The following is a 23,954-nucleotide window of genomic DNA, read 5'->3' on the forward strand; positions in this document are numbered from 1 at the left end:
ATCCTGTTTCAGAAAAACAAAAACAATTTGTCAGATTTAGAACTTGATACTTTAAAAAAAAAATTCTTTACAGGTTTATTATATGGAACAAAAGTAAATCCAAAAGCCAACTCTAGTAACTCAAGAAAAAGTCAATAGAAAAATGATAGGATTTATCAGGAAAGCAGTCACATCCAACAGCGTTGTTAAGTATGTCATTAATTAGCCTCTTAGAGAAAGGAGAATTCAAATGTTTGGCAGTATTAAAGGATGTGTGGGTCAGCATGAATGTGTTTGTATAGGAGAGTACAACATATCACTGTGATTTTAAAATGCATGTACCCTGTGACCCAGCAGTCCAACCCGTGGGCACAGACACAAGAAAAGCCCGCTGCAGTGAGCGTGAGTGCTCACTGTGGTGTCTATAGCCGCAGGTGGCTCGGTAACTGCCAAAACAGAACCGAAGAATGGGAAGAGAGCAAATAAAACGCATGAGCTTATCAGTACTGACCCATGGAAGATGCCTCTTCTCAGTGCCGTGTTAAATGATGAAAGCTAACACTGGAAAACTACTATTGTAAAGCCTGGGAAGAAAGCAAATTATCTAGTACTTTTCTATACACATACAGGAAAACACTCCTATGTATGTGATAAAATGTTATTTATACGAAAGGAAGAGAATTAGTGAAAGAGACAATGGATGGAGGGAAGCACACTGGTTGGTGTGTGTCATTGCTAATGTAGCTCCTGGGTTTAGTAGATCACAGGTGCTCATCATCTGTATATACAGATAATACAGTAAATACGAAAAGGCATTTTAGAGGAGTGTCTGTGCATTGCGTCTATAAAGTGACCGCTCTTCTGTGCGCATTGTCAAAGGGCGGAAGGGGCCTTGGGAGGTGAGTCTCTAAAGTAGGTAGAACTTGAGATTCCAGGCTCAACCCCCAGGGCCACACAGATACATAAGCAGGTAGGAAGAACAGAAGACATTATAGTGTTTCTGCCTTTGTGATTTAAAAATAATTTTTCAGTGAGATTTTTTTTTATAATCGGAAAAAAATGAACCTTGATTTTATTGTGATCAAATAATAGTTGAAGGAAAATTGAACTCTTGAGAGGACCGTCACTCTGAATACAGAACCATGCTGTGCTTCTACGTATGCTTAGTTTTTCCTTCATGCCTGTTTCCCTTTGGTGCCTTGTAAGTATTGTGAGTGCTGTTACCATGGATGCCACAGACTCATGTATATTTATGTAATAAACTGAAGAAGAATCAGAATGTTGGGGTTTGGATTCCAGTGCTGTGTGGCTGCTAGCTGCTCAGCCGTCCCTAGTAGAGCCTGACATCGGCTCTTCCAGTCCCCCTGTGTTTAACATCCTGTGTAAGCCAACACACATCAACACCTGGTAATTCGCCTGTAGGAAGACTTTCTAGGGTGTGGTAGGGATTTCCATAGATTTTTATTGCCATTCGAAGGTTATCTTTGACCTGTGTGTTTAGAGCTCCCTAGGATTCAGCAGAGTGTCGGCTTTATATTTGTTAGCCACTGTTCTAGTTTCACCCGGGACTTAATTCTTAAGTGGGTAAGAACTTTTTCTTTTTTCAGCAGGTTCATGCCATCCCCACAAGCATCATTCAGGAATAGCCAAAACACAAAAAGAGAGTGAAGATGGTTCATTCAATCGAAGGTACAACCAGAGTCTGGTTACAGCTGAACTCCAGAGGCTAGCGGAGAAGCAGGCAGCCAGGCAGTATTCTCCAGCCAGTCACATCAATCTCCTCACCCAGCAGGTAGGGGCACACCAGGCTGCCGCACAGCTCTGTGGGTCTGGGAGTGGTGGGCATGACGGGGGTGGAGGGGGGGAAGTTAGGGGGTAGGGGAATGGTGCGTGCTGTCCTTCCCCCACTTGGCTATTTCCTGTGTGCTCATGGTCTCCAGTGAGTCTCGGCTGCTGTTCATTATAAAACTGAAGAAAATGACTCTTACTGGCATTGCAGAATTAAATCTGTTACTGGCTTCTATAGTATACAATATTGCATAGGTAACATCTAAATTTCATCTATAAATACAATTTTAAGGGATTAAACTTTATTATATTACTTTGTGTGTGTGCGCGTGTGCACTCACGCGCGCGCATGCACGTGCACATAAGTTTCCGCACATCACTCTGTGTTTTTTGGAAGTGAGAGCATAATTGCAAGAGTCCATTCTTTTGTTAGGCACAAAACAGTAAGCCTAACATGGACTAAGCTCTCCCTTGCCCTCATCTCAGCAAAGTAGACAGTACTTATTTTCTTTTCAGTTCCTAGTAGTGGGAAACAGATGAAGAGGCCTAAACATGCATTTGGAAGCAAAGAAATATAACAAGATGGTACTGAGACTTGAAGGAGACTGGATGGCTAGATATCAATAGGCATGACCGTAGTAAATAGAGAGGAAATTTGAAAGGTCAGATGTCCTTTGTGGTAGAATATCATTTTCAGGGGTGTGACTTTTGTGTCCGCTACATTTGTTTAACTCAGTGAAGCTGTGACTCTTTGCCTGTCTAAAACACCTGATGGTCTAACAAAGAGCTGAACGGCCAATAGCGAGGCAGGAGAAAAGGATAGGGAGGCCTTGGCAGGCAGAGAGGATAAATAGAAGGAAGAGCCTAGGAGGAGGCAGCAAAAGAATAAGGAGAGGAGGACATCAGGGGCCGCCACCCAGCCAGGCACGGAGTAAGAGAGAAAGATATACAGGGTTAGAAAGATAAAAGCCCAGAGAGAAAAGGTTGATAACAAAAGCTGGCTAGAAACAAGCCAAGCTAAGACCAGGCATTCTTAACCTCTGTGTGTGATTTATTTGGGAGCTAGGTGATGGGGCCCTCCAAAAAGCCAGAAGATCAAAAACAACAACAGTCCTTGGGAAAAGTGAAGATTGTTAGTCGTGAGCTGGCATTTTGGCTTCCAGTTAAGTAATCTAGGAGCATCAAGACATTAAATTATTGTCAATATTAGTGTTTATATATTTTCAATTCCTCTCATTTGCTATGTTGCTGAGTCCGGAAAATTCTAAGATCCTGACCCTGTAGGAACCAATCCAGGTTTACTGAGAAGCCACCCTCTTCAGTCTTTGTCTTCAGTAATGAGTCTACTGCCTGTGCTCAGTGAGCCCGTCAGCTCTTGTTTGTGAGAGTCAGAACCTGCCATTAGATGTCAGTCTTAACTTTCAGAGTTCCAGCAATAAGGTGTTTCTTGTGTGATGCTGTACTGAGGGAGGTGCTTGCTGTACTGTGCAAAAAAAAAAAAAAAAAAAAAAAAAAAAAAACAGGGTGGAGCACATAGGAAGGGCTGGATTAGCCAGCCCAAGGCTGTGTCCTTTTCCCACTGACTGCCGACATGATCTTGAGCATTTCGTCTCTTAACCTCCGCAGATATGTTTATTGATGGGAAAAACACAATCAGATCATAAAGATGGGATGAAAAGGCCTCTTTGCAAAGTCTTAATGCCATGGACCTGGGAAGTACTGTCCTTTCAGCCTTATGGCTTTAGGAATACAGTGTTTCTATATGATGACAAGGCAATGTTAGAAAACTGCATTTTGTTATTAGAAAAAAAGTTCAGCTGTTTATCATTCAGCTATTTCCTCTCCCAGGACTCAGTGATTTAATTTGTAATTGGGAAACTTCTGTTTTTTTTTTTTTTTTTCTTCTGCTACTTAATAACTAATTATACATTGTAATGGTGTTTAATATACATTCTGGCACATTTGTTCTCTAGCTGCTTTTTCTTTTATGCTGTGTTTAAAAGAAAAGCTGCTTCCATTTTTTCCCTGAGCTGAGTGATAAATGCCTGTGGCTTCCAGGAGGGAAGTGGGCAGGAGCTCTGGGACACTCTCCGAACTCACACCTGGGAGCTAACTAGCTCTGTCCACACAGGCAGTTTTGTGTCCACAAACCTCAAGTGCTTAGGCTTCCTCTGATGTCATATTTCCTTCACCAATTCCGTATCTGTGCTTTCTTTTCTCTTCTCCCTTTTTGGGTGGCTAGTGGGTAACTCCCCCTTCATAGGATTAGTTCTAGATATATTAGTGCTATTGTTTATTGCTGTAGAATCATTTTATTGTATTATCTTTAGTAATTCCTTATTTGTGCTTTCCTTATCTTTATTTTCTGTTTCTTGAGTTGCATGTTTAATTTATTTTTACCCATTCTATATTAAAGGCTATGAATTTCCCTCTGAGCATCGCTTTAGTTATACCCCATAAACTCTATTATCTAATTGTTTTGTAGGGAAGAAATTAAGAGACTTTCACTGGACAAGGAAAACAGATTTTAAAGTATTTGTACGATACTGAAGATTTGTAAAAATTTAAATTACAGGGTATTTCTGAAAAAACACTTTATTTTTATCTGTAATTTCAACTAATTGTCCTGCTAGTCAATGGCAATTTCTAGAAAACTCTTTTTGTTTATTTAAAAGGAAACGCTTTATCCAAGCCCCTAAAAGCACCCCACCACCGATGATGTAGACAGCCACCCAAACATAGTACTAATAGCCAGGAATGCACCAGAGATCTCCTCAGGGAATATCAACAGTGCCAGAAGGGCAGCCTGCTTGCTGTTGGAAGTTGAAAGAAAGCCAAAGCAGCCTTCTTGGAATCACTTGTTTTCAGCTGTATCATTAGAAGGGCAGAGTCAGCTTCCAGCCACCCTGGCATGATTGTCTGTGAGGCACCCGGTTGAGTGGTGCTTTGGACTCAGGGATTGAGCACTGAGCACTTGGACTAGAGCTGAGAGCCAAGCACCGTGCCTCCTAGGGACTGCAGAGGAGAGGGCTGATAGAGCCTCATATAGGTGGTTAGAAACCACTCAGACACATGTACTTGAGGGGGATTGCTCTGGTAGCTGAGAAACTGGGGAGCTGGAGGATATGGCAGTGCCAACCCTTTCTCCTCTCTGTTTTCCAGTGAGAATACAGATGAATGGAATGTTAGCCAAAGATGGTTCTTAACAAGCCCACAATTGATGAAAAGGCTTTGAGGAACCTAGAATTTATATTAGAGCCTGCATTTTTAAGGAATTTGTATAGCTAAAAGCAGAAGCTAATTTCCCTGAATTCCTTTTTTTTATCCTTTCTGTTATTATGCAGCTTCATGTAAGTCCCAGAATGCATAAAAATAACAATTTCCACCACATAAGCAATGGCCCCTTAGACACGCAGGGAACCGTTGAATCCAACCTGCTTGTTTTCTAAGATAAGCATTGAATAACCATGTGCTAGGAATGTATTATACACCTCCTCTGTTTTGAACACACACATACTGCATCTTCTAGGATGGGACCTGTTAGTGTCTGATATGTGTATTCCAGAAAGTGGAGTTAAGAAGCATCTGCAGCTATAGGGAAAGGGGACCCAGGATGCTGGAATAGGGCATGGGCTTAGGTGTGAGGTCTCAGTGTCTCTGCCTCAGTCAGGGCTGCAGAGGAAGGCAGATCAGCGTAGACAGGGCCCTGTGTGGTCGTTGCTGTTAGTGCACAGAAGAACGTGGCTGCAAAGGAGCCTAGCCTGTGGTCAGGAGCTGGTTGCTGGGCATTAGAGGAGCACTGGCCCTCTCTGGCCGGCAAGTTTGAGATTTCAGGACTCAGCTATCATTAGGAGCAGCTCCAGCTCTCCCAGCCTGGGAATTTAATCAAAGGGATAGCAGCAGACCACCCAGGCAGGGCCCTGCCACGAACCCGTGTGCTGTGTCAGTCTGCTCCCCAGCCAGCCGTGGCCAGGCCTCCTGAAATGTGCTGACAGACACAGAAGAGGGAGAAAAGCTTTGTGCTCTTGAGATTTTTCATTTTGATGGGGAGCGGAACAGAAAACCACTTGGTTTCTTTGATTTCATTTCTCTTTACCCTGAGACTCTCAGCCTAACCCTGCGGAAGGGTTTATCAAGGCACAGAACATTTGGTTTCTAGTCCTAAACTCCTCATCTGCATCGGGGGATTCTGTATCACCCTTTGTTTCAGGAGCTTCTAGAAAGGTCCGCAGTGGACCTTGACTCAGTTTCAGAAGTTCTAGTTTAAGAATCAGTGCTGGCTCATTAATTTGGATGCTGATGTCCTCCCCGCACATCACAGGCATCTTGGCTCTGGTAGCTCTCTTTTCCCGTCTGAGCTCATCTGAACACACAGACTGCTGTGCAGTTAGGCTCTGCTCTGGTCTTGTGATTGTTTGCTATTTCCTTTGACTCTATTGTCCTTGTTGGTAGAAAAATACTCTCTTTCATACCATATATGCTACCTGTCCCTGTTTCTAGAAAGATAGGGAAGACATTAGATCTTAAGTCGGTGAGATCTGAGAAGTTGATTGCCCTGAGCTGGACCTGACCTGAAAGCCTCTTCGCTGAGGACTAGCTTTCATGGTGCTGGAAGATGCCATGCAAGCTTCCAATGAGGAGCAACCGGCAGTCATACCCAGCTATGATGCCTGTGAGCCGCAACAACCAGCAGCATGACACAGTAATTCGAATAGTTAAATAGTGCCACAAATACTTTGGCACTAACCAAGAGCTCTCTGATTGGACTTGAGACCTGCTTAGCAGCCAGGCGGTGGTAGCACACACCTTTAACACCAGCACTTCGGAGGCAGAGGCTGGTAGATCTCCGTGAGTTTGAGGCCAGCCTGGTCTACAGAGCAAGTTCCAGGACAGGCTCCGAAGCAATACAAAGAAACCCTGTCTCGAAAAGCCAAAAACAAACAAACAAACAAACAAACAAACAAAACCAAAGACCTGCTTAGCAAGATGGAAATCATTCTTAGACCTAGAAATCTAGCCAGCCACCCTGGGCTAGTGAAGTCATGGATCCCGGAAGAGAACTGACAACTGCCACTTTACTAAAGTATCATAATCCCTAACCACATTCTAAATATTTGTCCTCTTACCCACAGATAAATGCAGTCCTTACTCCTCATCAAGCACAGAGACCATTACAGAAAAACACAACCTATCCTAATGCAGAGTGTGAGAGCCCAGTCCTACCTGATACATCTACAACACAACTCCTGCCCCCAAGGCTCAAGAACATTGCAGAAGAGGGGGCAGAACACAGATTGTAAGAGCCAGAGGACCCCTCTCTTGAGCTGGAGAGGTGGCTCAGTGGTTAAGAGCATTGACTGCTCTTCCGGAGAACTGGGGTTCAATTCCCATCACCCACAACTATCTGTAACTCTCAGTTACAGGGGACCTAGCACCCATGGGAAAACACCAATGCACATAAAATAAAGATACATAAATTTTAAACCAGGCAGTGGTGGCACACGACTTTAGTCCTAGCACTTGGGAGGCAGGGACAGGTGGATCTCTGTTAGTTCGAGATCAACCTGGTCTACAAGAGCTAGTTCCAGGACAGGCTCCAAAGCTACACAGAAAAACCCTGTCTCAAAAAACCAAAAACCTATTGTTATGTTAAATCACAGGTCTAATCCTAGCATGCCCTGCTCATAGAATCTCTATGATGAGAAACTGAACTAGTGGATGCTACCTACCCATGGTCTTACTGAGAATCTGACTACAGCATACTGTTCCTGTGTCCATTCCAGCATACAGAAGTTTGTGTGACTCAGCTAGGATTTCTGCTAGTCTGTATACCTTCATTTGTGCCATCTTCTCAGGAGAAATGATTCGTAGTCCCCATGTCTGATCTGTACACCTGTCCAAGGGCATGAATGCCACTTCACTCATTGTTGTGCTGATTGTGTGTGTGTTCATGTGACTATCTCCTTTAACAAATGGTGAGCTCCTTAAGTTCTGGTGTCCCATGATGCCTCAGGGGTTGTATGGCTGGCCCTCTGTGTCCATATGTCCCCCGGGGATCAGTATAGCAGTTTCTGGAAAGTCTGCCTCTGTTCAGAACATGTACAGACTTTTCAATCCTCCCTAAACAACTAAGTACAGCAAAAGTTTTACATAGTCTTCACATCATATAAGTAATCTATATATAGGTGTTTTTATTTGAGAGTACTTGGAGGCTTATTCAAATATGGTTACATTTTACGTAAGAAACTTGATCATCTGTAGATTTTTGTATCTTCAAGAGACTGGAAAATCCATACTTTAAGGCTTCTGAGGGAGAACTATATTTAATAAATGTGCTTTACTCATTAGTATTACTCCTCCTCCTACTACTACTACTACCACAACATAGTGTTGGAGATTGGATGCAGGGTCTTGTGTGTGCTAGTTAAGAGCTCAGCTGTGGATCCACAGCCCCAGTCTTAAATGTGTTCATTCACTGGACATAAGATCCTTGAAGACTAGACTCTAGTGCACAATTTTTACCCTCTACCTCCAATGGTCTCTAAAGTGTGCATCTGGACATCATTTTTAATAAACAAATAAGAGCACCTGCTACCACAGCCAAAAGTCTTTCTATCATGGCCATGCCTTCAGCCCTTCATTAGCCACTCTTTAGAGCAGGTGGATGATAGTCATTTCGCATCTTTTGCCTGTTTGACTGTAAACCACATAATGGCAGTTCTTTCTAACCCATCACTTAGCGTGGGTCTTTGTACTTTCTAGATACCAGGTGCTTGCTAAAGGGAAAGGAATTTCTCTTCTGTGTGTTGTTAGCTTTTGTATTGTCTTTTAATACTAATACTTGCTTTTCCATTTTTTTTTATTGTCTTTTTTTTTTTAACTCATGAAGATGGAGAAATACAAGCTAGTAGGACGAGTGACTCTGCTAAGGTCATACACTGGAAGGTCATTGTACAAGACTCAAACTCAAACTTTCCCCGGACTAAAATGACTGAGTATTGCATCAACCTGCCGAGACACCGGAATAAACATCTCCTCCCATGATTACAAGCACTTTCTCCTCCCTGATACAAGTCAAGAGTCATATGCTCTCGACTTGTCAAGATGATTAGCTATTTATTGAATCAGCCCCTCATCAGATTATTCTGTAGGGTGGCCAATGCTTTCTTTTTAGTGGAGGAGGGGAGACAATCCAGCCTTGGCCATCCCTTGCTAATATGTGTAAGTCTACTTATCAGGCTAGTGGTAGCTCACAAAAACAGAATACATACATTGGAAAAAACAGATCTGGCCATTTTCTCAGGCTGGCTTCCCAAGAATATCTGGCAGGTCTTGGTCTGGAGCTCTTACTAGTACTTAGAACTGTGTATGTGTAAGGGTGTTACGTAGACAGTGATGTTCAAAAGAGAGAGGTGGTTCCCAGAAAGCTTCAGCACTAACACATCAGTGCTTCAGAATTCCTCATTCTTCCCACCCCCCCCCTTTAGAATATGATTACCATGGCAGCCCTTATCTCCTGGTGATTGGAATATAAACTTGCGGTTCATTTTATCAGCATCCAGGAATTAAAAAAGGAATTTAAACTGCCTTAAAACATGTGTTTATTGCTTATTGTAGCTAGTGGTTTAATAAATACTTGTAAAGTGCCTTTGGAGGAGTGTTCAGAGTGTAATTGCTTAAGGATAACTCTTTTTCGTGTCCTTGAAAATGATGCTCTCCTCTCTTCTCCAGTGTAAGCAGCTTCCAAGAAGTACACACCTTCCTCTGTGTTCCCCTCTAGAGCAGATGCCATGTGTCCTTTTCAAGGATGACCTTTTGTTTTAGGGACACACACGAAGCAAGTTAGGAGGAATAAGCCACCACATTGCCTTACTCCAGACCACTCAGATCTCCACAGCTGGGAAAGGGAAATTTTCCATAGCACCCAACTGGTCCACTGTTGTTCTGATAGGTTTTCCTGTGTGAGCGCAGCTCTAGACAAATCTATCCCTTTTGAGAATCATATGAAAGTTGTGTTCTCCTGGAAAAAAAAAAAAAAGTGCACACACAGAAAATTGTGTTCAGTTCCAAAGTGTTCTTAGACATACCACACACTGTTCCTCTTTGCATCCATGGACACTTGGTCTCCAAGTTAGAGCCCTTGAAAGCTTTAACGAAGTATGTAGCCAACGTTATCGATAATTTGATCCAAATTCAAATCTCCTACCATCTTTGCTACATACACAAATAGTTCAGTAACAGTCTATGCTAGACTGGCATCTCCATAGAGGGTTACTTTCATCGGCTTTCTTCCCTGCCCAAAAGAATGGCAAACCCAGACAAAGAGGTAGATATTTGTGTGAATTAATGAAGTCATTTTGTGCAACACCTCTCTAGACTTTATGAGAAAAGAAATCTAAGATTTGGGGGTATGCCATGATAAGATTGAATGCCAGGCGGTAGTGGCACATGCCTTTAATCTCAGTACTCAGAAAGCAGAGGCAGAAGAATCTCTGAGTTTGAGGCTAGCCTCGTCTACAAAGTGAGTTCCAGGACAGCCAGAACTACACAGAGAAACCTTGTCTCAAAACAAAAACAAAAACAAAACAAAACAAAAAAAAAAAAAGAAAGAACAAAAAGAATGCTTACCTGAGCACTGTGTTGCTCACGAGTTAAGCTGTTATTAATGAAATGTTTGCTATTGAATTTCCATCTCCATCTTGACAAATAAATAATAAGATACATGAAGTTTGCAAACAGTCTGGTAAACCCGAGGTTAGTCACCCTTTGCAATCTCAGTACCATGAAGAAGCCATGCAGTGTAGTCATTATGCAGAGAGGGAACAAAATCTGTGTGTCAAAGCTATTATTTCACTCATTTGAGAACCTTGCCTGAGGCTTTGAGACCAGGGAGACATCATCTCTAAAATTATGCAAGGCACCAGCCAGAGCAACACTTAGCTCTTACTCTAATCACTGCTTATTTTATTTCCTTTCATTCCAAAGCAATCTCTCCCTTGTGGTCTATGCAGAAAAAGAGGTAATGTGGAACCTCTAATTCCCTTGCTAGCCTTCTAGTGACATTTGCCACTCCACTACTTACTGGTGAAACTGGCTGCTGACTAGAGAGAGGGAGTGGACGGGGACAGAGACACAGAGGGATAGACCCTGAGATTTTGCCAAGACTGTTGGATTTCTTTGAATGAAACCGCACTTCATTTACTATTACAGTTGGTCTTCTGTATCTGAAGGTTCCATGTCTCTGTATCCAACTAACCAAAGTTTTAAAATATTTAGGAAGTGTCTGTGCTGAGCATGTACAGACATTTCCTCATCACTGTTTCTTAAACAATATGGCATAGCAACCATATTGTATGTTGTGTTTGTTATCATTCAGAAGTGACTCTGTAGACATATATAGGAGGATGTGTACAAACTGTATTCAGATGTTATACTGTTGTAAGGAGGAGGAGGATGCTGAATAGTGAGCAAGGGCTCAGAGTAGGTCAGTACTCCAACCCCAGTTCCTTACCACTTTTTAGAAGGGACTTGAGGATTGTAGAACCAATCCTCAAGAGATACCAAGAGAAGATGAGTGCTCTGGGGTTGTAACCCTGAGTAAAATACAGTCCCTGTCCTAAAGTAGCATATAATGTGTAAGCTAAAATAGGTAATTAATTTGCACTTTATAATACATGCATGGCACGAAGCTTCTAGAACCTTACCGCTTACCTCCTGAAGCAGTTTGGTGGCAGTGATCATTTATAGCTGAGGGAGAGCCTTTTCGAGAAATAAAATTTACCTTAGGATATAAAGCACAACAGGATAGTGATAAAACACGCAGGATTTCCTATTCTTCTTTTTGCAGGTTGGGTCAAGTTGTGACCTCTCTTACTATAGCTATATTTATTTAGTGGTCATGGTTTTCTCTGAGCAAAAATGATAACCCTTGGTCTTGTGCTGAGAACAATCAGACTTAAGACCTTCTTTACGCAGACTCAAACATGCCCTGGTCGTAAGTAGACCTTAGCTATGATGATATAGGTCAAATATTAATGATAGAAGTATCTACTGTAGGTGGAGAGTTCCCTGTCTTTAAGGAGTTGACAGTTTGTTGTGTAGAACATGGATGAATAAAAGCAGATGTTGCCTATGGCCTCTCTGGTGGAGGACTTGAAAGGATACATTAAACACATTTTATTCATTAGCCTGTACTGCCTTTTCAGATATTTACCAAGAACCTTACTGTTTCTAAATATCAGTATTTGTACTTGGTTTCCCATGATAAAGCTGGAGGTCATTGCACACATGAGTTCAAAAAACTGATCAATAGACAATGATGGCTGGAATGTAGCTTGCACCACCTTGAGGATCAAGAGATGTCCAGAGAGGACCTTTGAGGAAAATCCTTCTGGTAATTACTATAAGATTCCACACACCTACCTTTGCCTACAAGGCTGAAGTCCAAGGGGATTTCATCTACCTATCCACCTTCCTCTCAGACACACCCTTTAATCTTAACTTTTTAACTAATTTACTGTTAAAGCGAGGCATAGTGGGGTAAATCTTAGGAGAGGCACATTTCCCTTTGGTTCTAGAACAAAACTAGCTTCTGATGCCCTCTAAACATCCTCTCTCTCTCTCTCTCTCTCTCTCTCTCTCTCTCTCTCTCTCTCTCTCGTGTGTGTGTGTGTGTGCGTGTGTGTGTGTGTGTGTGTGTGTGTGTGTGTGTGTGTGTGAGGGGGGGAGGAGAGAAGGGGTGGGGGGCATTGAGACAGTCCCTTTATGTAGTTCTGGCTGTCCTAGAACTTTATATTCAACCTGGCTGGCAACTGGCCTCAGCTGAACAAAGTTCCACTTGCTCTGCCTTCTGAGTACTAGGACCAAAGGCGTGTGCCATCCTTTGACCTCCTCTTATTAAATGGTAGGAAGCTCCATCTTGCCTCACCAGCACTTTGGGAAAAATGCATCCTGAAGAAATTAGATCTAATATACAAATATAAACAATGAATACATGAACTTTTGAAAGCTTTTATGGTCAGCTTACAAGCCAGTACCTAGGCTTGCCTAAGTGCAAGGGACAAAGAACAGATCAGTAATTGATCTTTATCCCCTGTTACTTAACTGCTGTGACTGTCCACTAACTGTTAATCCTTTCCAACTCATCCCAGAAAACATCTCTTGGTTTCTGGTTTCCTGCCCTCACCACAATCCTCATACATCATGGCTTGGGTGGGACTTCCAGAAGTTTCTTTTGTCTCTAGAGCAAGGGCAGCTCCTCCTCGGGCATTGTTCCCTCTCTTGCTTTCTTCTCACACCCTGCCTTTCACCAAGTCAACTGTCTGCGTCTCAGACATTTATTCCTGCTTGTCCATTGCTCTCCATATTTTTCTTGCTTCTTAGGCAGTTCATATGCCATCTTTGAATTTTCTTAGCATTGCCATGTTTTGGAGATCTTAAATACGGTTTTCTCTGCAGTTTTAGAGGATCAAATCCTATATGGCTTGAGAGCAGGCCACATTTCTCTTTGTACCTTTCCACTCTCCCCATGGCCTTGCTTCTGATAGATAACAGTGATTCTTTGTTGAATTACATTTGAGGTGTAAAGTTTGTCTGAGCATGTAGGACAGCATGTAACTTCAGCCAGGGAGATCCAGTTGGTCTGTCCCCAGAGAGCCCCTTTGCATGCTGAAAGGATATGTATCTGAGTGGTTGTGGGTATTTTCTGAGAATCCATCAGGGCAGTTCCATGGTATTTTAATTATAGTACTGGCATCAGCGCTACCTTTAGCAAACAGCAGTAACAAGCAGTAACACTTGGGCGGGCCAGGCACCGGAAATTGGCCGCCGCCTGTTTCTTCTACCTCCTTTCCAATCCATCACCTGTATTTATTCCTGCTATAATTTAAACACCTGTCTAGATGGAATGCATGCAATGTGTCCTTAGCCCACACATTTAGATATTTGCTCACCTGCCTTATTCGGAAGGCTGCCTCTAAAATAAATACTGTTTTGGTACTAAAAGAAAAAAAAAATGTGCTGAGGTCACCGTGGCAATGGACACAAGGCTGGGACTGGGAGTAGAACATCTGGATTAGCTGTTGTAAGAGTGGGAGCTGGGGAAGAGGGAAGGGCGAGGAGAAACGTCTGTCAAACAGGCCCCAAGGCTTAGATAGAGGTAGGATCTGGTGGCCAGATTTCCCACAGGCAACTCTTCACTTAGCTAGCCAGGCAGAGGAAGATGGAGGTGCAGGCATAGGTAATGAGCTGGTGGTTTTGAGGTTCAAGTCGTTTTTGATAATGGCAGTATAGTAAGTAGTCTCAGAGGTGTCTGGTCTGTTTTGAAATGCTTTGTGCGCACTGTACCCTCGGCTTGCTTTTAAAGTCCGAGCACCTAAAACACCACCAAGAACAGTGAGACCTGAATGTCCCTCCAGGCTCATTTTCTCTTCCTCCTCATCCTCCGTGTTTTATGTCTCACTCCACCCAAGGTATTTCTGCTGTCTATTGGAAGGTCCCCTAAACTTAGTGGAGGACAGGAAGTAGTACATGTTCCCCTTTCCTGTTCTTGCCTTTTGTTTTCTGCCATCTCTGAAAAGTGAGTTTTCAAACTTACAAGGCGAGTCAACTGCCTGTGATCTTGTTACATGTAGATTTTGGCTGGCTGGGTTGAGGCCGGGCTCTGCACTTGAACACGGTGCCCAGCGACGCAGATGCAGCTTTTCCACAGACTGAAACTGGAAGAGGGAGGCTCAGTGGCGCAAATGCTGACACAGTAGTTGAAGCCACAAGATTGGAAGCTTTTGCCTCAAGAAGTCTAATAATTGAGTTGAAAGGCCACACTTAACGGTTATTGTACCTTCCAACCTCAATTTCTCCATCTGTCTTTAAGAATAAATTAGTTCACACATAGTGTGCTGAACACAAGGCCTGCAAAGGGCCATTTATTAAATTCAGCCATCGCTAGGTTCCCATGATTCCATTGTCATTGCTGATAAAATTGTACCCAAACATACTAATGTATCTTAAACATACTAATGCAGGTGCACATTAGACTGCTGAGCTAACTTTGTACATGAAGATGTGAGGATTCAGGCTGGACAGATAGCTCAGTGGTCAAGAACACTGGTTGATCTTGCAGAGGACCTGAGTTCAATTCCTAGCACCCATATGGTAGCTCACAACCATCTGTATCTACAGCTCCAGGCAAGCCAACACCACCTTCTCACTTTCACAGACATATGATACACATACATTTATTTGCAGGCAAAACATTCAAATACATAAAAGAAATATTTTTTATAAGATATGAATATTCATTATTAATTGGGCATTTTTTTTTTTTGAGACAGGGTTTCTCTGTATCTTTGTAGACTAGGCTGGCCCCAAACACACGGATTATCTACCTGCCTCCTGAATGCTGGGATTAAAAGCTAAAGGCGTGTGCTATCACTGCCCGGCTTATTTTTAGTTTTTTTAATGGGTGTGCATGCATGTTTTCCTTCCTGTATGTCTGTGGCTTTGGCTCCCCTGGAACTGAAGTTACAGGCTGTGGTGAGCTGTCTTATGGGTGCTGGGAGTCCAGTCCCTGTCCTCTGGAAGAGCAGCCAGTTCTCTGAACTGCTCAGCCCTCTCTTTAACATGGGCATGTGCTTTGAGTCACACGTGAGTTTTAAATCACCCCTGTCTATCTTCTAGACCCATTTGTGGCCAGTGACATGAATCTTAAGAATTGGGATTCCAGGTTTAGTAGCATGCATTCTGGTTCGTGATCAGCTCAGGAAGCTGACTGGCCCAGTGACTGTGACCTGTACAATACAGAAATGACAAGTATTGCTATATTTTTGTGCACCTTAGCTAAGGCTATCCTTTGAAGAATTTCTTTAACAATAAAATGCTTGAAATGGCCACATACCCAGTGCCATTTCTCACTTTCTCATCGTCAGAGCTAATGGGAAATGTAGTTGGATGGAGGAGTTGCAGTGAACTGTCACCCATAGTTACCTTCTCATTTCTTGAGACCTCATTGTCCTGTGGATTCACCCAGTATCAGGAAACTTGCCTTTCCTAGCAAAAACGAGGTAGTACTCGAGCCAGAAATTGGTACTTGGATCCATATTAGTTCAGGGATTCCTCTGCCCATTATGGAAAAAGCTAAGAGGCTGGGACAGAACCAGGATGATTTGCATGTAGTAATCTATAGGGAAGTGGTGTCTAGTAAATTAGCCCCTAGCTAGTTTCATTTTAAAATTAAAGCTTAAAAAAAAGTTTCTCAGCCACATTTCAAGTACACAAGAGCTATATGTGGCTAGTGGCTGTTCCAACTGACAGTCGGCACTGTCAGTTTATCCATGGAAAGCATTCTGGTAGATAATGTTCTTTGGAGAAGAGCTGGAAAATGAGAGTGGCCCGAAAATTGTCCCGTGTTTCTTGTTTAAAACTGCATCAAAACCTTCCATTGAAGTGTGATTAAGATGCAAACTGGCTGTACATAAAGAATGGTCTAAAAACTGGAAGATCAGTTAGTTCATCCCCTCGCTCTTTTGGTTAATGGGCAGGCAATGTAAACCCTTGCAAGCTAGATCTCGGAGACAAGGGTTAGGAGCAGTTGCTGCGGTGAGTGTTGAGTGACTTCTAAACAAACCAAGGGTGAGACTAGAACACTGAAAGTGAGGGCCAGGTGGTTAACCATCTGGTGAAGACAGGGTTTGTTTGGAAGAAGAAGGTAAAAGCCTTTACAGTTTTCCTGTCATGGTATTCTCATCTAAGCACGAATCACTTGCTGTCTGTCTGATTAAATTGTTAGTGTCCTGCTTTTATGTATAAAGGAGTCACGGTGGCTGCCAGTTCTTGGTCCATACACAAAGTAAAGAGTGGATATTGAATGAGTCAACAACCCACCAGCTGTTCAAAGCTGCTTCCATGTTTGTACCACCTTTTACTCTACTTGGGAGAAAATAACACCGATTGAGCTTATTTTTCCTGTCTCACTTCTTTAATGTCCCCTGAGGAAGAGCAAAAATGGGGAATGAAATTTAAAGAAGGAAGAGCTGTTACTGCTTTCTTGATGCTTGCATAATCACTGCCTTCAGCATTTGAGGTCTCTGCCTGATGGGGGTTTTAAAATTTTCTAATAGTTAAGAGTAAATAGGATTGTTTGCCTACATCCAAGTTAGAAAATAGGTTTTGAAACTAGAGCCCAAGTTCTACAGCCATTGCACGGCTTTGGGTGAAGCACTGTAGTAGGCTCTCTGAGCCTTGGTTTTCTGCATCTGTGGAATGGAGTGTCTTTCCCTGTGAGTAATGGGTAAAGTATATGTGAACTTGTTATAGCATCCAAAGTGCCTGGCACCACTCAGGTGTGAACCTGTGTTGTCCAGGGCAAGCATGTCACATGCACTTGGGGACCAGCACACTTTCTCACCTTGGCCTTACCACCACTTAGAAGTAAGGAGTTTGTGTGGCTGCCTAGCTAGCTCCTTTAGACTTTAGTTTCCTCGGTGGTGAAGCAAGGGTAAGAGCATTACTTGGGGTTGGATGAGAACATGCAAGGATGGCAATACACGGCAAACAGAGTAGTCTGTGCTTGCTGTGGGTTATAAACACTGGTGACTGAATTAAGGACTGCCATGCCAAGGCATAGATTTATTAAATCTATCAAATCCATCTTCACCTTTCTTTTGTATACTCTATTCTCCAAACTCTGCTCTTTATGGTAAATGTGGCAAAGTGTGCACGTTTTAATATATTGTTTAGCCGCTATAAACTGTTATTAACCCCCTTTATTGCATCAGTACAACTCTTCTTTTTTTTACATGTGTGTGTGAGTGTATGTGTGCATGCGTGCGTGTGTGTGTGTGTGTGTGTGTGTGTGTGTGTGTGTGTGTGTGTCTGCAGAGACCAGCAGAGAGCATTGGATTCCCTGGGGCTAGAGTTACAGGTAGATTTGAGCCACCAGACATCTTTGCTAAGAGCTGAATCCTGATCCTCCAGAAGAGCAGCAAGCACTCTTACCCACTGAGCCAGCTCTACCCCAGGTTTTCTGTACAGCTCTTTTCTTATCACAGTGACACTTCTCACATTATGATACTGTTACAGCCTACACGACCATGCTAAATTAATTTAGAACACCTTGTTTACAGCTCAGACATGAGTGGAGTTGGTGTGGGTTAGGAATGTATTCCCCAGTCATACTGGAGCCAGTGTCATTGTCTCAGAAGCTGTCCCTTGCTACCTGTAGGGTACAGAAAAAAAGGAGGACGGAGTACTTCAAAAAAACTAGGGTCCAGAGAAGAGATACTCCCATAATTTTCAATAACATCTTACATGTCCTTTAGTCACCATGTGCTTTTCCTCTGTCCCTGGTACCTACAGACAGCAGAGCAGAAGGGAATAGTGGTGGTTAGCTCCCGAGGCCCCTGCTGAAACATGGCCCACCCTGGACAGCAGAGCCACAAGGCCCCACACACCAGCCTCACAGTCGCCAGAGACGGCCCCTGACCTATGGAAAATAGCTTTCTATCCAAGAAAAGTAGTTTGAGTCATCGGTGAGAAGGCACTGGTCTGGGCTGTTGTCACCTACGAGCTTCTATGACTAGGGCGGAGACACCACACTGGTGCTAAAAATGACTTTTCTGTTTTCGTGATTTCAGATCATTTTAAAGTGTAGAATTCTTTCATTTGTAAATGTCAGGGTTATTTAGGCACTTCAGATGTCTTATAGGCAAGCATTTCCCTTCGGTTTGCTTCTCTTGCCTGGTGACCTAAGACACTGGCAGCTTGTGCCTTGGGGTTTCCCTCTCAGCATCTCTGGATCCCCGGGTCTGTCTGAAGTCCTTTCCTAGGTACCCCTCCCCCTGCCTCATCTTCTGTCACTGCCCAGGTTTTACACTGGTACCTCACCACTGCAGTGAACCTAACAACTTTGAGTTAAAAAAAAAAAATTTCGTGGCTCATTAAATAATTAAAAAATATGGAGAATACACAGAAGCACAAGAAAAAAAAAAAAAAAAGGTATTGCCATGCTAAAATAGATGCTATGTGTTGAAGTTTTCTTCCTAGCTTTTGAGAAGTTTATCCACATAACTATTTACGTTTAAGGAGATTTAACGTTGTGATTTTTTTTTTTTTTTTATTAGCGTGACATTTGTTCTTGAGTTGCCATCATATTCGTAGATCAGGTGTTTCTCAACAAAGCTAGTGAATAAATAATATTCTCTTACATGTTCAGAGCAAAATATAACTATCTTGTTAGCCATTTATGCCTTCTCCTATTTCACTATTAAAAAACAATGCTTGCTTTTAAGTACATGTTTTCTGTTGGGCTCCAGTCCTTGAACCTAGTTGTGCTGGTTATCCCGAGGACCCAGTGTGATCCTCACTGTTTCCTCCTGTGTAAAATGAGGGTTCGGGACGGGACTGTACTGATGACCTCACTCTGAACTTGCATGAAATATGTGTAATGCACTCATTTGTACAAATCGTGTTCTAATAAATACCAACTGCTGCTGTAATGGTCACTGTCGTTCGTCGCCTGCAGCATTCTAAAAATTGGTCTAGAAGCAAGCATCAGAGTGGACAGTATTCTAGTGTACCTTAGTAACATCGCTAAATCGTTATCTAGAAAAGTTCTCTCAACTCACAATCACACGGGTAATGTAAGTGCTTGTCTAACCTGCCCCTTGCCATTATTACTCACTTATTTTTTTAATGGCTTATTTTTACTTTTATGTGCATTGGTATTTTGCCCATATGCATCACTGTGTGAAGATGTCAGATCTCCTGGAGTTGGAGTTACAGGCGGTGGTGAGCTACCATGTGAATGCTGGGAGTTGAACCTAGGTCCTCTGTAAGAGCAGCCGGTGCTGCTAACCGCTGCGCCATCTCTCTAGACCCTGGACACTTTGTACTGTATAGCATTGTCTTTTCTCACAATTTGCATTTCTTTGCAGTTTACATTTTTAAAAAATAATTATCACTTTCAGGTGGAAACTAGTTCAAAATGTGTGGCCGGTCTCATTCCATCTTTGTAAATTATTTATGAACATTAATACCCATTTTAATGGGCTTTCCAGGTTTTTCTCTCCAAATGCTTGAGCTCATTGTATAATTTGCATTACTATTATTATCTACAATTAAAGCTTGTTTAAGCATTTAGAACTTCCAGATGAAGAAGGCTGTGTGGTTTGAACATGGCTTGTCTCATCCCAGTGCCGTGCACAGAGCAGGGGCAGAATGAGCACGTGCTCGCTCGCTCGCTCGCTCGCTCGCTCGAGCCCACAGACACTGCCAGGTCCCCACCTCTGCTTTCGGTGCACAGAAGCCAGTCTGTGTTCTGTGCCTTTGTCGCAGCCACTGCTGTCAGCCCGGATGAGTCAGTCCCTCAGACTGTGATTGCTCCCATCTGTTTTTCACGATACTTTTCTAAAACTTAGTAAAATCAAGTTATTTCTATCCCGTTTCTAGGTGGCAAACCTGAATTTGGCCAGCAACGTCATAAACAGAAGCAGTGCTTCAACACCCCCTACCCTTCGACCTGTCATCAGTCCTAGTGGCCCGACCTGGTCTATCCAATCAGACCTCCATGCTCCTGAGAACCACTCCAGCCCCCCGGGAAGCAGGTGAGTGAGGGGCCAGGGGCTAAGCATTTTGGTTTCACAGGACTGGCCTGCCTGCAGCTGCATCCCAAGTGTGATGGTGCCACAGAGAGCACTGCCTTTTCTTTGCCTGTCCACATCCTCTAGCCTTGAGCCAAAGGCCTACTTTAAATTGTAAGGTTGTTTTCATGAAAAGGAAGTTTCTGATATTTAGCAAAATTGCTCTGTTTACCCTTGCCTCCATCGAACATTCTTGTGTCTGCGTCTTGCCACTTTGTGCTTGCCCTCTGCTCCTTTTTTTATACCTCACACTCCATGGTGCTTCATTCAGGTGCTTTTTGGACTCAGCTGTGGAAGGGCGTTTGTCTCTTACGTTTTTTCAAAAGCCAGGTTACGTAATTAAGTGCCAGCCATCATTAAGTCACATAATTAAACCTCCTCGGATAATGTTGACTTGAGGGGGTCATTCTTTTATTTAGTTGTAAAGAAGTGGTAGGGGATAAAATCCAAAGGATTCTGGATATAGAGCAACTTCTAAACTTCTAAACTAAAAAGAAAGCATTGTAGGTGATGTATTTTTGACACTGTTTGAACTCCTCTCGTCTGTGTGAAATTTCCTGGATGAGAGAGTGGCCTGGTCCATCTTGTTGTAGTGGTTATTGATTACAGGCTCAGCAGCATCAGTCCTGCAATAAGATGAGCATGAAGCTGCCCCCCCCCACCATCCTACCCCACCCCACCCCAGTGCTTTCTGCTCTTGCCTCTTTAGAGCTGCTGCCCTGGAGAAGGACGATCAAAGACCTGGGGAGGGAGGAACTGCCTAACTGTTGAAGTTTCTAATGGTGTCAGAATTAGTATTTACGGAGCTAATTTGGAAACCAGAAACTTGCCCAGGAAGTGACAGGAACATAGGCACATTACATCACGCCCTGGAATGGTGTCTCTTATTCCCGTAGTCATTGTGGTTGCCATCGAAAGAAGCGTCTCAGCTGAGGATTAGAAGACTTGGAGACAAGCAAGCGGGTCGCAGCACTTTTGAGACAGGGCGCCCTCCCTCCACACAGTCCTCTCCACAGGGAAGTCTACTGTCTGCTTTCCAATCTACAGAATAACCACATTCCTGAAGCAGAAGTCACAAAAAGAAGCTCTGTTTATATTGAGAGCTTTATTCACCCTACAGATGTTTGCAAGTATTATGTTTTCATGATGCTGCAGAGTCCTTCCTGTACAGTGCATTTATGGTACACTCTGCTATTTCAGCTGGCTGACAGCAACCGGCACTTTCCATACCATAAATACGATGTCAGAGTGTACATTTGGAGAAGTAGACCTTTTTAAAATTTGCATATTTGGGGGAAGGGGCTTTAATAAAAATTCTGGCTGGCTGTAGAGCATTCTCTTGGCAACACCTGTTAGAAATAAGGGGGAAGATGGTGGATGTGTCAGAGTCAAAGCCAAGTCCTAGTTTCCTTTGACTTTCTCCCAGCCAGCCTGTGAGCCCTGCAGAGACCTGGCATCCTATACTTGCTTCAGTGCCTCTGCAGCCAGAATGCAGCCTCGGTGAAGTTCCTTCAGCTTTCCTTCTTGACTTGTCTACAATAGCTCTGCTTGCTTTTCTTTAAGCATAAAGGCCAGTTGCCAGGTTCTAGTAAAGTCCAAGGAGCCCTGGAATGTCTTATGTGCCTCCTTGGTAACCTCTGGTTGCGAGGACAGCTGGGGGCTCAGCTTGGGCATTCTAGTTCCACATGGGATTCCAGGAGCAGCCACCCAAGAGCAGTGCTAAGTGAATTCTGAGGCCCCAGCCAGAGGCATTCTACATAGTCCCAGGTCCTGATTTCCATTTTCACATGGTAAGTCACTGTGAAGTGGGTATTTTTGGATATTGACTTAGTCTTTGGTTCCTTCTTTGTAGTAAGAAATGACTAAGCTTAATGAATATGGAATGCGTAGCTTAGAGATGTGAGTTTTATTAGTGGTTTTGACACTCAGCGACCCTAAGCTACTCATTTAATCTTTTTATAGAGTAAGTATACTTACATATACACTGGTCTGTTTCGAGAGCTTTTGGGTTGCCTTTGATCTCCTTGGAAGTGGGAGCTAAGTAAATAGAAGGTACTCTCACTAGCTTCTGTGATAACAGCGGTAGATTCCAGGCTGATACAGCAAGCTAATTCAGTAAACTGGACTGCCCAGCAAAGCTAAGATGTAAAGAGACTCCCCGTGCTGGCTGTACTTTCATCGGCATGTCGGAGAATTTGGAGACTTGGTAGCCACAGGAATGAATAAACGGTGACTCACGAGAACTCACAGATAGTGTTACTCTTCATTTCCCCACGTTGCCATTGTTCTCCGTTTTATGGATCACACAAGTTTTCACCAGACAACCTTATTCCTCCCTCGCTCTTGGAAACTGCTCCAAATGTAGCCTCAGGGCTGTCGTCTCCCATTGGGTCAGTGTGAGCTCAGCCCAGTGCCTCAAATCCCCTGGTTCCTTTGGTCTGTCTGGAGTCCCTGCTCAAGCTTTGTTGTGGGAGAGGAAGGCAAAGAGCCCACAACTTGCCCAGACAGTCTGAGACCTGGCCATGCAGCTTGCAGTTCCCTAGACACTCTGGAGTTGGACTTGGCCCGCCATTCCTCTGTTGTTACTTTTCAGAGGTAATAAGTGAGATTAATTGCAGGCCATTCTCCAGAAGAGAGACTTGTTAGGGCCAAATGCAGTCACATGTGTAGAAGCCTGAGGCATGCCTCAAGCAGGGCCAATGTGAATTACCCAGCAGGACTCTGGGATGCAGGCACCACATTAGATTTAACCAACAGGAACCCTGGTTGCCGGGGTCACGGTATCACGTGTTTATGGCCTTTCCTTCCAGCCTTGTCTTTGGTCTCTAGGTGTTGGTACTTGGCCCTTTTGGCTTTTCCCTAGCTAGTGAGCCAGGCTGGCTTTTCCGTTATCTGTCTTCTGGGCACAGGAGGGAGCCATTAGGGGCTGAGAGTTCATATTCAAGTCTCTCCTCTCTACTGCCAGCCTTCCATGGAGCTGGACCACATCACTGGAGAGAACGTCTAGGTGAGGGACACCTGATGGGTGTGGGTGCATTTGTCTTTGTGAGTCCCTCTGGGAGACCCTGGAAGGGTTACTTCAAAGTCTTTGGCTGCTGCTTGGAGTGATTTGGGAAGGACGGGGCCTCAGACAGCTTGGCAGGAACCTGAAGCCCTGTTTTTTCCAGACCAGCCCTTCCTTGTGGGTCGAGCTGTCAGGGAATCCCACGAATGTCTGGCTTCTGCCCCTTTGTGTGTTTTTCCAGCATTTGTCATTGAATTATTTTTATCCATCTCTGGCTTTTTCGCTCGCACACACATCCTGGGGATTTGTCTGTTCCTCGATGTTAAAGGAAGGAGAATTGACAGAAGAATACAAGCAGAGTCTATTCCTACTTCTTAGGCGTTGTGGTCATGGGATGCTCAGCTTGGTCAGCCCTAACTCTCAAGTAATCATCTGTGTTTCTGAGCTTTGCATTCTACCAGAGAGTGGGAATCCTGGCAATTGAAGATATCCTTTTTTGTCCTGCCCCTACCTCATCCTCTTACCCTCTATCCAGTAATCAATCCAAA

At 43.5% G+C, this 23,954-nt stretch overlaps 1 protein-coding gene across 11 annotated transcripts in view; it reads left to right on the forward strand.

The window, feature by feature from the left end:
• The window catches only part of Ttll5 (tubulin tyrosine ligase like 5), a 228,348-nt gene that overhangs the window by 110,259 nt on the left and 94,135 nt on the right, over window positions 1–23,954 (forward strand). For 8 of the 11 annotated variants that reach the window (XM_051196360.1, XM_051196363.1, XM_051196365.1 and 5 more), the window contains 2 exons: window positions 1,587–1,771; window positions 20,212–20,366. In XM_051196360.1, the coding sequence (XP_051052317.1) occupies window positions 1,587–1,771; window positions 20,212–20,366 (340 nt within the window). The remainder of the gene's footprint in view (window positions 1–1,586; window positions 1,772–20,211; window positions 20,367–23,954) is intronic. The other 3 variants (XM_051196362.1, XM_051196366.1, XM_051196371.1) reach the window with 1 other exon arrangement.

This window comes from Phodopus roborovskii, unplaced genomic scaffold (genome assembly GCF_943737965.1).
Source record: "Phodopus roborovskii unplaced genomic scaffold, PHOROB, whole genome shotgun sequence".
NCBI classification, from domain to species: Eukaryota; Metazoa; Chordata; class Mammalia; order Rodentia; family Cricetidae; genus Phodopus; species Phodopus roborovskii.